Source organism: Rhinopithecus bieti, unplaced genomic scaffold, assembly GCF_001698545.2.
Source record: "Rhinopithecus bieti isolate Rb0 unplaced genomic scaffold, ASM169854v2 scaffold_39883, whole genome shotgun sequence".
Taxonomy (NCBI): domain Eukaryota; kingdom Metazoa; phylum Chordata; class Mammalia; order Primates; family Cercopithecidae; genus Rhinopithecus; species Rhinopithecus bieti.
Window position 1 is genome coordinate 1,247,268 of NW_016816948.1, and position 17,019 is coordinate 1,264,286.

At 36.4% G+C, this 17,019-nt stretch overlaps 1 protein-coding gene across 1 annotated transcript in view; it reads left to right on the forward strand.

The window, feature by feature from the left end:
* Window positions 1-17,019, forward strand: part of FBXL17 (F-box and leucine rich repeat protein 17) — a 562,873-nt gene that overhangs the window by 523,933 nt on the left and 21,921 nt on the right. The window contains 1 exon segment of the mRNA XM_017855637.1: window positions 16,445-16,587. Coding sequence (XP_017711126.1) covers window positions 16,445-16,587 — 143 coding nt within the window.

Consider the following 17,019-nt stretch of genomic DNA (forward strand, 5'->3'; position numbering starts at 1 on the left):
TATATATATATAAATAATAAGAATGGCATATTCAATGATGTCATGCTTCCAGACTTATATGTTCTGTCTGGGTTCTCTTTCACAGCATTGATCATTCTTTTCAAAAAGTACCATGTGTAATGAGCCTTAAAGGTCCTTGCAATTTCCTGATCTGGAGGTTGAATTAGACACATTGCATTTGGAGGCAAGTAGATATTTTGATGCCTTTGGTGTTAAACTCATGGAGTTCTGGGTGGCCAGAGGCATTGTCCAATATCAAAAGAACTTTAAAAGGCAGTTTCTTCCTGGCAGGGTGCTTCTTGACTTCAGGGACAAAGCATCCAAGGATCCAGTCCAGAAAAAGGTTGTCATTATCCAGACTTTCTTGCTGTACAACCAAAAGATTGGCAGCTGGTATTCATCTTTTCCTTTCAAGGCTCATGGGTTAGCAGCTTTATAGATAAGGGCAATCTTGATCATGAATTCAACTACATTTGCACAAAACATAGTTAGCCTATCCCTTCCTGCCTTAAATCTTAGTGCTTGCTTCTTTTCCTTACTAATAAATGTTTTTTGTGGCATTTTTTTCCAGAATAGGGCACTTTCATCTACATTAAAAATCTGTTCAGACAGATATCCTTTCTCTGCTATGATTTTCTTAATGACATCTGGGAACTCTGCTATCTCTTGGTTGACAGAAGCTGCTTCTGTTATTATCTTGGTATTTTTTAAGCCAAACCACTTTCTAAAATTATCAAACCATCCTTTGCTGGCATTAAATTCACCACGTTTAGATCCTTCATCTTCCTTTTGCTTTAATTTGTCATTTATTGTAATGACTTCATTTTTTTCTTAAATTATACTAAAGTCTATAGGTATGCCTCTCTTATAGTAATCCTATACCCACATAAAAGCTATATTTTCAATACGAGATTAAAAAGGTATAGAATTTCACAAAAAAAATGCCAAATTTTCATGCCTGCTGGCCTTGCTGCAATAGCAGCTTCACAAATTCTCTTTTCTTATTTTCAATGATCTTTACCTTGAATTCGTTTATTCTGATATGGCAGGCAACTGCAGCTGCAAACCTCAGTCTATAGTATATATCAAGCAATTCAACTTTTTCTTGTAATGTCATGGCTTTTCTCTGCTTCTTGGGAGCATTTCCAGCATCACTAGTTGCATGTTGTATGTGTCCCATAATGTTATTCCAGGTTTACAGTATTGCATTAAAATATACAAGAACTGCAAGAGATCTCTTTTTACTCTGATATGCAATTTACTGGAGAGATGTACTGCTCACGTGGAGATGATTAGTGTCACAGTGTTTTAAGTGAATGCTCACAATACTCACCTTCTAATTGGCTCTGCAGTGAACAGTACTTGCACAGTCATAATAATATAAATATCTTCTATTTTATTTATTATCCTGCCACACTGAAAGTGAAGACAAGGACTTTCTTTTACTCATCTTTTTTTTTAATCTCCTTTGTTATTTTGCATGAAGTAATCATACAACATATATTAGTCAAATTAACCTAAAGTTTAATAGTTCTTTGCATAATGTATTTCTCAACATTATTGACCCTCTTTAACTTCATAATTCTTAAACAAAATAATGATGCAGAATACTTCTGGTTAACATGAAAGTGAGTATCCCCATCCAGAAAGGCACATCCAGCAATTCTTTTGTTACAGTCATGAATCTCCAGTAGTATACCAGTCCCTGAAGAGATGGGAATGTCTTTGAAGAGTCCCAGTTTCACATTCCAAAAATGTCAGGGAAGAGGGTTCCAATGGACAGACCATGTTGATGAGCCATCTACATTGTCTGTCACCCTGCCTCCAAATGGAGGAGATTGCCAGAAGTGAAAGGGGCAAGAGGACAGAGAGAAAGTGCCAGAATTCAACACAAAAATGACCTAAATCATTGTTATTAATACCATGTAACCTTTTGAACATAGAAACCTGAGAGGACAAGTGTGTTGGTAACAACACTGGACACACAGACAGCTCTAGCTCATTAATCACTTTCCCGTATTCCCGACAGATAACCAACCCCTGTCAATCAAAGAAGAAACAATCTGAAAGGAACACACATAGGATCACTTACAGTCCTATTAACTTGCATTTTATTTGAGAGCACCATTTACAGAAAAGTGGGGATGGGGAGTGAAGTGAGACCAACAGAACAGGAGTGACGTTTGTGGATCTTGTGTCTAAAGGGTTTTGAATCTATAAAAATTAAAAGAGCCTGTGAAGTTCCAGTTAAATAAATTGCTACAGAACAATGAAAACATGTCCTGATAAAGGTATTGACCTAAGATACAAAGGAAGAATATAGCTTCAGACATTAAAAGCTAGATACATAAGAAGGGTAAGAAACCATGTTAGACTTAGGCTTCTTCACAGCAAACTGATGCACCTATCTATAAAGCCTCGAAGGTAAAATTAAGGATGATCCCAAAATTCAGTATTTAGCCATGTTGTTCTTTCCCAAGCATGAGGGTACCAGTCTTCCTCAAGCATACGAGAACTTAGGGAATATATGATGAATCTTTCTTTTAAAAACAAATGCTTAAAGGTGGTATCTAGCCACCAGAGATCAATCACAATAAAGATCTCAAGAACTTTAAAAAATTGTGGATAATCATATGCTAAGTATAGAACCAGAGGAAAACAACCATGAGAATTGTGGTTACGAGAGAAGACAGAAACATGAAAACCTGACAATGTAAAAATAATAATATAGCGAACAAAAATAGAAGGAGGAAGAGGGAAAAGGGACAAGTGCTTGCCAGTTTTCTCATCTTTCCTAGAACTGATTCCTAATAGATTCTATCTGAATTTAAAGTGCATAATTTTTTAAATGACTCCAAATTATTAAAGGTTCCATAAAATTTTGTATCAATTGATGTAAATTATTTTAAAATTATTGTATTTTATGGTAAAGAAATAGCTGAAAATCTGTGATTCTTATAGTTGCAATTCTATTTTGATTAAATTTATGTAAAAACAAATACATTTTTAAAAGCATGTGTAATTATATATATGAATGAGATTTATGTATAAATCTCCACACATGTATAATTATCTGTAGGAGTAAGATTTATATATAATGTCCCCCAGGGTGGATCAGCTCCAGATGGTTTTCTTCTTAAGTCATTGCAGGCAGGATTCAGATTATTTGCAACTGAGAATGGTTAGTCAGGTTTGGGACACATGCCTACCCCTGGCCTAAAGAAGGCAGGGAATCTTGGATCATATGCCCTAAATGGCATCCTATGGAAAGGAAAATTGAGAGTTTCTTGTGAGAAAACGAGAATTGATGCCAGGCAGGTAAAAACCACTGATGTCCCCCATCTTTGCCTCACTTTAAAACTTGCAGTAAAGTAAGCTTCTCTCCCACTCAGTATGCCACTAGAGGAATTAGCTGATTTAGTTTCTTTATCAGATCTGTTCCTTCATTCCTTTCAAAGTAATTACAGGCTGCTTCTTCCCTGTCTCATGACACTGATTATTAGCTAAAGCTAATTCATCAGCTGGATATAGGTGAAACACCTTTAGCTATCTTTCAGGAAAAGCTTAGTAAATTATTTGTCATTCTCCTACCCAAGAAATGTTCTCCCTGTAAGTAAAAGTTTATTAGATACCGTGAGAGGTCTTTGGGTTCAGCCATTTTCTGTCCCAGCTATAATTAGAAAGCTAGACAAATTATATCAACTCCTAGGGAAAAATCCACACACATACTCTTTTTAATAAATCCAATTTACTCTATTTGCTTGGTATTAACAACTGTTAATGTTACGTCCAAATTCCCTTCCTTCCTAGTTGGAAAGAACTATATCGCTACAGCCAGTACATACAAATGGATAGTTAATTACTCGGCACAGAGGGTTATGTGATTCATCACTGCAATGTGCAAGTGAATGTTGCCAATTGTCAGCTTTTTCCAAACTGCATAGTGTTATATGGTTTATGTCGCAATCAATGGTGGCAAAACTCCAGAAAGAAATACCACCTAGGTGTCAGAGACTTATTAAACTGATCAGTCTGTAGTCCTTCGTCAGTGATTTCCAAAGCTAGCTATGTATCAAAATCACTTGGTGACATTTAAGGAAAAAGAAAAAAAAAAAAAAAAAAAAAGACAGCCTTTATCCTCAAACCCACTGGAATCAGAATATTGTTGGTTGGGTCAGGGACAGATTCAGGATTTTGTAGTGCCTGAGGATTATATACAATATGAAAGCGCTCTGTAAGAAAAAGAATACAACACTATCTTGTTTTTACAGACTTTCCAAAACATATTACCATGTGAATACACTTCTAGGACCTTCTAATGTATAGGTCCATGTAAGTGATAAACCCTGAAGCTCAACCTTCATTAGCTTCATGCTAAATCTGCCTGTGGGTTAAATGCCTAGGGATAAATGTGTGTGATATTGGTGTATATATATGTGTGTGTGTGCACATGTGAGCAGTGTGCTTGTGTGCATGGTTTAAGCTCCCAGATGAGCAGATCCAGAACCGGGCCTCTCCCTTCTGTATCATCCATCCTGCTTATTCTATGCACCTCAACTTTTTTCTCTCAATGTTTCCTTTCCCTCCCTGTTTTGTTACTCCCTCTTGTGCTTTCTTTTTCTACTTTCCATTCCTTTGATTGTGTCCCCTACTTTTTCATTAGTTCCTAACCCTGACAATGATACCCGCAAGTCCCATTGCTGGAGTTTTGGATTGAAATAATTGCTGGACTTGAGAGATAGACAGGTATATTAGACAGCAAACTGGGAATGGAAGGGGCCATTGATAGGAAGATAATAGAGAAAATCAAAAACAATATAGAAAAATTATTATTTGCTGTATTCTAATGTAGTTCTCTACTAAACTATCAAAACTGGAAATGTTTTGAATTTAATATTTTTATTTCCTTTGCCTTTCTTATGGAAGAAATGCCCATAGCAAAAATCATTGCAAATATCTACGCTAATCCACATTCCAGACAACCGCCTCTGAGTTCCAACTGTACTGGTTGCAGTTAGGGAGAAACAATTGTGCTACATTTTCCGTGTTTAGTTTTAGTTTGTAAATAGCTTTATACTTTTTTTCCCCACATAATTTTACATGATTTTAGGTGTTGGATTTTGGCACCAGTAAGTAGGTTTGTTTGCCTTGGGGAGCACTGGATTAGAGAGAAAACTCACTGTAGGAAATGTCAAGTTCTCAGTTTTACTCTGGAAAAATTAAGTGATCTATTCAGTAGAAGCCTTTTAAAATGTTTTCTTTTGCTTTGTAAAATAAAGCATGCATAATGTTGAAAATTTTAAATACACAAACATGTAAGGAAAAATATGTATTACCTATAATCTCCCCCTAGCAAAGACATCTCAGTGACACAGTCATCACAGTGATTGACATATTTGTAGCTACCCAATAAATACTTTTAGAATAAAAGAATAAGTGTGAACTCTAGACCAATGAACAAGACCCCTTTCTGATTTTTCCCCAAGTGCTTATAATTGTAATAACTAATATGTACACATACACAGTCCCTAGATTACGTTGGTTTGAGTTATGATTGTTCAATTTTATGATGGTGTCAAAGCAATACACATTCAGTAGAGATGGTACTTAGAGTTCTCATACAACCATTTTGTTTTTTCCTTTCAGTATAGTATTCAATAAATTATATGAGATATTCAATAACTTTATTATAAAATGGGCTTTGTGTTAGATGATTTTGCCCAACTGTAGGCTGATGTAAGTGACTGAGCACATTTAAGATGGGCCAGGCTAAGTTATGATGTTCTGTAGGTTGGGTATATTAAATACACTTTCAACTTACGATATTTTAAACTTATGATGGGTTTATTGGGACATAACCCCATTGTAAGTTAAACAGTATCTCTATTTAAACAAATAGATATTGCATAATAAGAAAGACTCATCTAGACAATGATGATGCAAAGATTAATAAGAGTGGTCTTTGCCCCCTCAGTGGAGTTTATATCCAGTAGAAGAAATCAGTATATTCCTACCAATCCAAGGACACTTAGACATACAAGGACACAAAGAGCAACTATGTAAAATTCCATGTAAGAAATTTCCTTCAAAATCTAAGAGCCAAGAATTTTTTTTTTTCTTTTACATCCTTGAGTCCTCTTTTTCTCACTCCACATTCAATCTATGAGCATATGCTGTTGGTCCTATCTTTAAAATCGATTCAAAATTCAACCCCTTCTCTCCATCTCTATTATGCAGCCCTAGGCCAATCCATTATCACTTCTTGCTTGGATAATTGCAATGGCCTCCTTATTGGTCTTCCTGCTTCTGTTCTTACCTCCTTACAGTCTGTTCTCAACCCAGAAGCTGGAGCAATTCGTTGAAAATTTAACTTAAATTATATCACTTCTGTGCCCCAAATATTTCGGTCAATTCCCGTTTTATTTAGAGTGAAAGCCAATATTGTTAAAAATGGCCTACGAGGTTATTTTTCCATCCTCTTTTCCATTAACTCCCTGATCTCATCTTAATGGCACTCCATCGTTTTGGAACAAGCCAGCAGTCTTCCTACCTCATGGCCTTGGCACTGGGTTTTCTCTGCATGGAAAGCCTTTCCCGTAGATATCTTTATGGCTTACTACCCCAGCACTTCAGGTTTTGGTCAAATGTCACTCTCTTTGTGAGGCCTTCCCTAGCAGACTTCATTAAAACCTCAACACTCTCATCCTGGTCCCTGCTTTATTTTTCTCCAAAGAATTATTGCCATCTGACAAATTATATATTCTACTTACTTATTTGTATCCCAAATACAAGCTCCACAAGACCAAGAATTTGACCTTTTTATCCCCAACCACTGAAACATTTACCTGACACATAGTGGGTACTCAATTTGTATTTGTCGAATAAAAGAAAGGATAATCTATTCACTCTGCCATTATCCCCCATGTTCTTCCCTTTTCCTCCAGTTTCCTTTGCTTCACTGTCAGAATACTTTTACAATGTTTATTGGTCAGTCTGACAACATGTGTGTTTTCACCAACCTTCATGTCTTTTAAGTGGTGTTCACTGAAATCGCATCCTACTCTGATGCACACTAGGTCAGACAATTTTTTTTTTTTTCTTAAGACAAGGTTTCGCTCTGTCTCCCAGGCTGGAGTATAGTGGCGTGATCTTGGCTCAATGCAACCTCCACCTCCCAGGCCCAAGCAATCCTCCCGCCTCAGCCTCCCCAATAGTTGGGACCACAGGTGTACATCACCATACCCAGCTGATTTCTTTTTTATTTTTTGTAGAGACGAAGTTTTGCCATGTTGCCCAGGCTGGTCTCGAACTACGGGCCTTAAGCAATCTGCCTGCCTTGGCCCCCCAAAGTACAGGGATTGCAGGCATGAACCACCATGCCCAGCTTCAATTTTTTTTTAATCTGAGACCTGCTTAAAACTGATACTCTGTCTTTACAGTGGTCTGAAAAACTCAGTTTAGAGAGCTGGACAAGGCGGATATATGACAGAGACACTAATGTACTTTTCCATCTCTGCAAACTAACATATTTAAACTCAGAATTCATTTCTCATAAAGTGAGGAAATCTAATGTAATGTCAGGATTTTGAAAAGGATGCATAATTCTTTGATGAGTAATATATGTATTTATGCAGGCTGGAATAAGAAAGAATCATTGAACCAGGGACTTTAGGTTCTCAGCTAATGTTAGAGTTGTAAGGTTCTTTTTCTTCCTCATCTTTAATTTTAAAATTTAATAGGGGATTGTCAGGGGAACCTAACATTCTACTAAAAGGGTTGGTTCCCACCAAATACTGCACCACTGAAAACCAGAGCAGTGGATCGGGTTCCTGTTAAATATAGGTTCTAAATATGCCCCTTGTTTATGACATTTTTGGAAGTCACATAATAGGAATCATTTCTACATACTCAATCAAATTTGTGTCTTTCTGTTTTCAAAATAAAAATAAATAAGGGACAATGGGTAAATGCTTACCCTTGCTGCTGATGCTGAAAACACATTTGTTTAAAAAATTCTTCACTTGAACTGACTTTTTCACCAACTTGTTCATCTCATAGGAAGGAAAGCAGATGCAACCTATAAATAAGTCTTGCATTACTGTTTCAGGAGTTGCAGGGCAGGAGAGCCTCTACCCAGAAAGGTCAAGGGCCACAGCCAGCTTGCTCCCTTTGTGAGTCAGACAATACCTGAGTGTTGCTATTCTGAATTCAATAAGCAGAGTTATATAAAACGAATGCCCCTGCATGCAGCTGCTTGAAAATGCTAGCACAATTCAAATTTTTAGTCTCTAATGTTATCCACCATTGATGGGCAATCATTTTTATTATTTGTATTTTCCACTTGATTTTCAGAGATTCAAAGTTTCTAAATAAAAAATACTCCACCATCTTTAAAATTTTCACAAACAATTGAGCATTTGCAACATTTTCTATAACCTTATTTTTCCCTGAATTTACTTAAGCTTCATGTCTTCAGATTACATGGAAATTATCTGGTGTTTAGAAAGGTATTCTTTGCTATAGTCTAATAACAGAAAAATTATGTGCCTTCCCATCATTAATTTAATTTAATAGGTATCTACTAAGTATTACAAGGGTAGAGGCACTCTGCTAGAATTATTTTAAAGTATGACACCATGATAAAGGTAATACAATACCATTAATCTTTAGGGAAATGGAAATTAAAACCATGAGAAGGTACTACTACCTACTCACTGGAACAGCTGTAATCCAAGAGAGACACATTATCAAGTACCAAGAATGCAAGGGAAACTGGAACCTTGCATACATACTGGTGGCAATGTGAAATGGTACAGCCACTTTGGGAAAACACTTTAGCAGTTTTTTATAAAGTTAAACATACACTTACCACAAATTCCACTCATAGGTAATTACCCAAGTGAAATGAAAACATATGTCCACGCAAAGACATGTATGCAAATGTTCACAGCAGCATTATCTGTAATAGCCACAAGGCGGAATCCACCCAGATGTCCATCAGCAGAATGAAATATTATACAGCATTGAGAAATGAATAACACTACCAGTATACATAGCAACGTGGATGGATCTCACATGCGTAATGGGCAGCTAAAAACCCAGAAGAATGTTTGATGTTTGACTCTATATCAAGTTCAAAACAGGAATGGTAATGTGTGTGATTGGAAGTCAAGATCATGATTATCCTTGTTGGGAGAATAGAAGTGACTAAAGTGGGGGTGAAAGACCGCAGGCGTGCTGGACTTGCTCTGTTTCTCAGCCTAGAAACTGTCACACAGCTGTGTGAACTTTGCTAAAATTCATCAAGGTGTACCCTTCAGACATGTGCAACTTTCTACAGTTAGTTATGCTTTCAGAAAGTTAATTAAAACTATGAAAAATGAGTGACACTTGATTTTCAGACATTCAGAGGTCCTAGATAAAACACACTCCTTATTCACTGCTTCAAGGATTTTACAATCTAATGGGGCAGACAGACATGTTGATAAATAATTTTAACATGAAACAAACTCTGGTAAGTGCTACATTAGAAATATAAAATAAGTACAATGAAGAAAAGGAAAATGTTTACAAAATGTTGCAAAAAAAGAACGATCTGGAAAAATGTTTTAGAGTGTGGTCAGTGTGCAGTTTACTATAGAAAATAGGGAGAATATAATAATGTACAAAAGTGGATGGAAAGGACATGAATTAGAAGTAAAGAGATTTAAAAGCATTGGATTATATACAAAAGTAACTACCGTTTGAGAGACCAAATTGTTTTAAAGTGTCAGAACACATTAGCTATTTATATCCTTAAAAGGAAGCTCTTTTGTTTTCACTTGACTGACTTTGCCCAAGCTGTAGGTTATTGTCTTCCAGTGGTTCTCAGCCCTAGCTGCATATCAGGATCACAAAAACTTTTATAGCTTCTCCTGAATCAGATTCTCCAGGGGTGGGACTCAGGTATCTGTACTTTGAATAGGCACCTGTGATTCTCCTGAGCAGCCTGAGTTAGGAATCATCCCTGTAGTCCCTGCGGGGTGGAGGGAGCCTTCACAGGGACCATCAACGCAACAAATGATTCTGAAAGTGTCATTTCTTTGTTTTTGGAGCTTCTGTGGCTTCTACAAAGAAGAGCACGTTTCATATTTATCTCTTTGTAACCGTGCCAAGAAATTTCTTTGCAAATGGCTTTTATCGAAGTATTACATGAAAGATGTTAATCCTACTGTTAAATTTTAACCCTAATTCTTTCAAGCACTAGGACTTTTCTTCTGATTTTATTACAGGTACATAGATCCATAGCAGAAGATAGAACTGGAAAGGACAAAGTGGCACATGCAGGTCGCTTGTTAATGCACTTGTATGACTAATCTTCCTTCTATGAGGAGGAAATGTATTTTTAGTCCTCACATTTATATATCCGATGTTCCATTGTGAAAATGTTGTCACACTTAGAAAATTTTAGTCCTCTACTTAATTCATTCACTTGTTATCTATTGTTAGCTTGTCCATACTTTTTTTACTCCTTGTTTTGAAATCATTTTCAAATTACAGAAAAGTTGCAAAAATAGTAGAGTTTACGTATAACTCTTCACCCAGCTACCTCTAACTTTAACAACCTCTATAACCACAATACAGTTATCAAAGCCATGAAATTAACATGAAACAATTAAGTGAACTACAAGTCTTATTTAAATTTAACTAGTTTTCCCTGATTTGTCTCTTCCAGGATCCAACCCAGAACCCCACATCATGTTTAATTGTCATGTCATCCTAGTTTCTTCCAATTTGCAACAGTTCCTTGTCCTTTTTTTTTTTTTATTTCATTACTTTGACCCTTTTGATGAGTACTAGTTAATTAATTCATAGAATGTTTTTCATTTTGGATTTGTGTGGTGTTTTCTTATAAGTACATTGAAATTATTCATCTTGGCAATAATATTGTAGAAGTCATCAGGGAGTACATATGATGTTAATATGTTTATCTGACTATTTGTATCAGTATGGACTTGTGGATACTTATTTTATGAACTATAATCCATACTATCATTATTTATTTTGATGTTCAGATTGTTCCAGCTTTGGTCACTGGCAGCTTCTTCTGATTGGATCCTGTGTCCTTTTGAAATGCCCCCATTCTTTTAAAAGCTCTTCTTTTTCTGACATCACTAGATGTTCCAGACTCATCTTGTACCTTCCCTGCTCCAGTCCTGAAATCAGCCATTTCTCTACAAAGCTCTGATTCCTTTCATTGGAGAATGATATTTGGAAATAAAGATCTGAGTGCTGCTAGGGTGCCATTGCCCCCAGTCCCTCCCAGCAGAAAGAGCTAGGAAATATATATATGTACACTAAACCAGGAATACACATACACAGTACTTATCACTTATTTCTATAGCTACCTATGTATCTGTGTATGTGTGTGCCTCTCCTATTTTCTTATTTGTAACTTCTTTCTCTAAGAGTGAAAACCCTAGCTGTCATTATTTGCAATCCTAGATTACACAGAGTAGTTACTAAATTCCTAACTCATACTCTTGTGACAAATAAATTTACTTACTATAGTATAGTATTTGTTTGCTCACAATTCTTTTTGGTTTTCCTCTTGTAATATACAGTCAAGATCATGTTTCCAAAGTGACTTAAATTAATTTTTAATTCCTATCCCCTTGCCATAGTTGTATTATTCATCTGGGTTATGCTGTTTATTTGAGTTCATTTGTTACTCTTTGTATTCCTCTTTGGATTCTTACACATTTTTTTTTTTTTACTTTGAGAAGTGTGTAAAGCATTACTATGGTTCAGAGAGTCAAAGTTATATAAAAAAGAGCTATTACAAGAAGTATCTCTTCTATCTCTTCTTCCTCACAACCGCACCCCCACACTCATGCCTGCTTCTTTATTTTTTACCAACCTTCATAGTCACACAGTATTTTGTGGTTTCTGGTTTATGCTTCTCCTGTTACTTGTGCACAGATGAGCAGATTAATACGTATTTTATTATATTCCCTTATGCTTTTTATGAAGGATGGTAGCACATCATATAAACTCTTTTTGCTTTTGTTTTACTTAATGATTTGAAAATCATTCCAAATTAATTCCTAGGGATTTTCCTTATTCATATTTTTAGAGTGGCATAGTATTATACAGTTGTGTGGATATAGCATAGTTATTCGACCACTCTCCTATTTATGGATATTTAGGCTGTTACTATTATTTTGCAATTACAATCAGTGCTCCACTAAATAAACTTGTATATATTGAAGTAATTTTGTACTATTAGAGGTATATTGTCTGAGTAGAATCCTAGAAATGGAATTTCTTGGTCAAAATTAAGTGCATGTGTGCTTAAGTCTTTTAATCACTCTGTCTGTCATTTGTATGCCTATGGGGATGACTATTAGGGGGTTAATGTATATCCTTCATCAACACACAAGTTACTGAACTACAGCTTTTAATTTGTGTACCTTTTTTTAAAATTTAACTTTCTTCATTAGTTGCATTTAGCACATTAAAAAGTATATTAAAATTGCATTGGAGTTAGGAATTAGTCTTGCATAATTTATCCCTTTTCAAGGTTCAATAAATATCATTGTAATGTGTCAACAGCCTCTAATGAAGGTAGTAATGATACATTACATTTACAGCCCTATCAGCCCAGGTGCAGACTAGAATTTTATGATCACTGATAGAGAGTAGGCAGTTCAAGAACTCTAGCAGTGACATAATGACTAAGTATTTATATAATGCTATCATTTGCCCAGAGTTTTTTATTTTTCAAAATTCTTTCAAGTCTTTTCATTTTATAGCAACTACTCAACTGTAGGATGGATTGGGGAAATATCAAATAAATTACGACATTTATGTAGTGCAAAGTCCCTTACATCTATTATCTCACTTGAGCCACAAACCAACCTCATGAAGTAGACAGGGCATACAGCCAACCTCCCCATTGTCCAGGTAAGGACGCTGAGACTCAGAAAAGTTAAACATGATCCCAGTGTCAAATATCTGCTAGGTAGTAGGGCTAGAACCGAACTTGAGACTAGACCACACTACAGGTTTTATAGCTAGCTGTGAAACAACAATGAAAAACTGTCCAAGGACATGATATAGTCAGAGAGAGGCAAATTACGTGCTGTATATTTTGGAATCAGAAGATTCCCTCAGGCCAGATCCATTCTGACCATGTGCAGGGCTCTACTCCCACCCTAGGTGCTGCTGCTGTAACAGAATAAGCACTGGCCAAATGACCAAACAGCCTTAGTTTGCATGCCAGTTCTGCCACTTTATTAGATTTTGGGCCTTGATGAGCTATTGAACCTCTGTTTTCTTACCTCTGAAATGGTTATTGTTCTGCAGAGCTGTTGGAAGAATTAAGAGTAACTTTATCAGAGAGACCCTCCCTGAAGCCCCCAGCTAAATGTTATTCTATCCTACAGTGGTCAGTCCATTTCCTTCAGAGCACTTTTAACAATTTAGAGTTATGTTTACTTTTATGCTTATTTGTTTCACATCTGTCTCTTCTGCTAGACTATAAACTTCATGACATTAAGGACTTGGCTTGGTTTTATTACTCTGTGTCTCTTATACCACCCTCATTAATCACTGAATAAGTCTCTCTGAAATGAGTCTTCCCACTTTCTTGTACTTGTTTTTACTTCAGCCACGTAGAATACCTGCAGCTCACTTGTCCTTTCTCATCTCTCTACTTTCACACATGCTGTTTCCTTTGCCCAACATACCTATCCTTGTTCCTTTGTTTACCTGGAAAACCCTTACTCATCCTTCAAGACCTAACTCAACTGTTCTGTGAGGGCTTCTGACATATCTCCATTTCCCTGAAGCATGAGGGGGCTCTTATGCCCCCTTAGCATGCCTCTGTTATAGTCGTTGCTGTATTCAATGGATATTTTTAAGAACCTCCTCTGTATGAGGCATGTGTTGGGTGCTGGGCACACAGCAGTGAACAGGAGCTGTCATTCTACTGAGGGAGTGGGCCACAAAGAAGTAAACAAATAATAACATTCCCAATAGCAATAAAATGCTAGGGTGATCAGTTCTGAGAAGTTGACCTTTGACCTCAGATCTGAAAGGTAAGGAGTTGGAAAAGGGAAGAGATAGGGGGTGAGCCTTGGATTGTGACGGTTTACTGAGCTGTTCTTCATTTCTACCCCACCTCACACCCACCCCCCACCTCCACTCAACTGGCCTCTGAGCTCCATGAATCTTATATTCCTAGTAACCAGCATAGGCCCAGCATGTCACACTACAGTTCCACCACTGGTGGCATGGCCTGTGAGAACTTCTAGGTGCCTTGCCCCATGGTTCTGCTGGGAGCTGGCTCCCAACTTAAAATCCACTCCCCAACTTACTATCTTGTGACACTAGGAAAGTTATTCAATCTCTCTGTGACTCTGTTTCCTGATTATTAAAGTGGAAATAACAGTAAGACTTAACAGGGTTGCAGTTAGTAATAAATCAGATAATGCACCTGAAATTCTTAGCCAAGGGCCTGGCACATGGAGTATAGTCAATAAATGTTGGCAAAAATGCTCTAGAGCTCATGAGGTGGTTATTAAATAAATGAATGCGTTAAGAAATAATAAAGTTTCATTCTAACTTCAGTAAATAGTGCTAAGCCAGAAGAAAAGCCTCCAAACATCAGTAATTTTACCACCCAGAATCAATAGCTATTGTCGCTTTATCTGCTTAGAAAGCAGGCTGTGATAGCCAGGGCTTTTCTGGATAGTACCAGGCTTTCATGTTCTAGCCTCAGACCTCAATGAAACAACTTCACAAAATCTACCAACCTCAAGCCATCCTGCAAGTGGTGCTTTGTCATCTTTGGAAATTATAGTTTGAGCGCTTTGTATTAAAAGGGATTTATTTTATGTATCCCCTACTTCATTTTTCTTAGCAGATCTTCAGGATATCATAACCAATGAAAGTTATGATGGTACCAGGGAGAACAATTTTCTTAGGTCAGAGATACCAAAATTAACCTGAGATGTTGCTCCTTCCACACAAAAATAGTATTCAGACCATTTCTGCAAACTTTTAGTAGTTGGCAAATCCCCAAATCCCTTGGAAAACTTTAAATATCAAAACAGCATGAAAACATTAACAAACTGGTACATAAAGAAATTTTTTTTTAAATTCTCTCTATTGTATTTTCACTGGAAAATACTGGGATCATGATTGCTGTTTGTATAAACATTAAATATCTGGCTCCTTGGGAGTGCTTTCCTGTTGGAATGCACAGACATGAGTTTTCTAGTAAAAAAAAAAAAAATACTGAGGTAATTAGCAAAGAAAGACTTTTCCAGATATTCTCTTCTGTGAGCTGTAGGAGTAAACATTTGTTAACATGAGTACTTAACTCTATCCATCTAGTCAACACATTTTGGGAGCTATCATTCACCTTTATTGTCACAGAAATCAACTTATGCTGTCTTAGAATGAGGAAATTATCAGAAAACCATTTCTCTTTTCTTTTTGATATTTGTGGCACTGTTTTCAGGGTTTTCATTCACAAACCAATGCACCACAAACTGGTGCTGGAGTGTTGAAATTTGTTTTTCTGCTCCATAAATATAGAGGTGGGCACATCTATCAAAGTCGGTAGAAAAGAGCCACATTCACCAACTGGTCACACTGATGTGGTAATGGGCTGTGGGGCTTTGCAGTGATTAGTAGTGCACGTCATAGATTGTGGGATAAGAGTCTACACTTTAGTGGTGGTACAATGCTAAACAGCTGAGAAGACTACAGATACTCTCATGGTTTACAGATGACAGGCTTTATTTTATATGTTAATAGAAGGAAGACGTCTGATAGGATGAGGAAATTCGCCATAACAAATGCATTCCCTTTACTGAACTCTAGCCTGGCACCAGTTAAAATCAGCTGTATATATGATGTACTCTTAATTCCTAACAGTCCAAAGAAGCACTAATGTGAAAAATATTTTATACTTTTACATTTTATAGGTCATAAGCAGATGGAAAAAATTATGCCAATTGGTAAAGACATTCACATGCAGTATAACACTCCTCAAAACGGTGTTTACATGGGTTTTTCTTGAAAAAAAATTAAAGTTATCTTGGGTAAAATTATTACTTGGGTTTTCTTAAACATTGTATCTGTAATTCATTTTAATGTATTCCTTCTGCAGAGCTGAATGTTTGAAAGCACAGGTAACCTTGTAATGAATAAAACTGATAAAAGGTTGTGTCCAATGAAAGGGAAATTATGGAATGATTATTCACTTTGCAAAAGGGTTTGTCATAGGGAAGCTTTCCTAAAGCATTTCAAATTTAATTTAGTTTATAAAACATTCATTTACACACAAAATTTCAGGAACAAATTTAGTGAGGAAATGAGATGAATAGTCATAACAAGATAGAGCTCCCTTACACTGCTAACGTTAATGCTTTCTCTCTGTCCCTTCTTGCAGCACTGATAGCCATTGGGCGGTACAGCATGACAATAGAGACTGTGGATGTTGGATGGTGTAAAGAAATTACAGACCAAGGAGCCACCCTGATTGCACAGAGCAGCAAGTCTCTGAGATATTTGGGGCTGATGAGATGTGATAAAGTAAGAGTTGACTATCAAGTTGTTTGCTTTCTACATATGAGTATAGTTAATAGCTTGATGTCGTATCCTCTCCTTCTCTATCCCCACCCCATATATTCTATATTATATATACATTTTATATATATACAATTAAGCTATGCATTGTTTGCCTGCTTTTGTAAACTAATCTGGGATTATCTTTGCATTTCCCCACTTAATAATGAATTCTGTGCTTAAGCAGAAAGAAAAAGTAATCATATATTTATAGTCAACTTAGAGTTTGGCATCCTGTTTATAAGTCCATGGACCAAAATGTAAAAGGTTACATGACAAACTGCAATTTTCAGGGTCTAACCATAAAATTATATTCTGTGTTTCAAGTTTCCAGCAACAGTAAAGGTGGAAAGAACAGTGCCAAATTGGTTTTTCACAAGTGTGTAATTTTGGTACTGA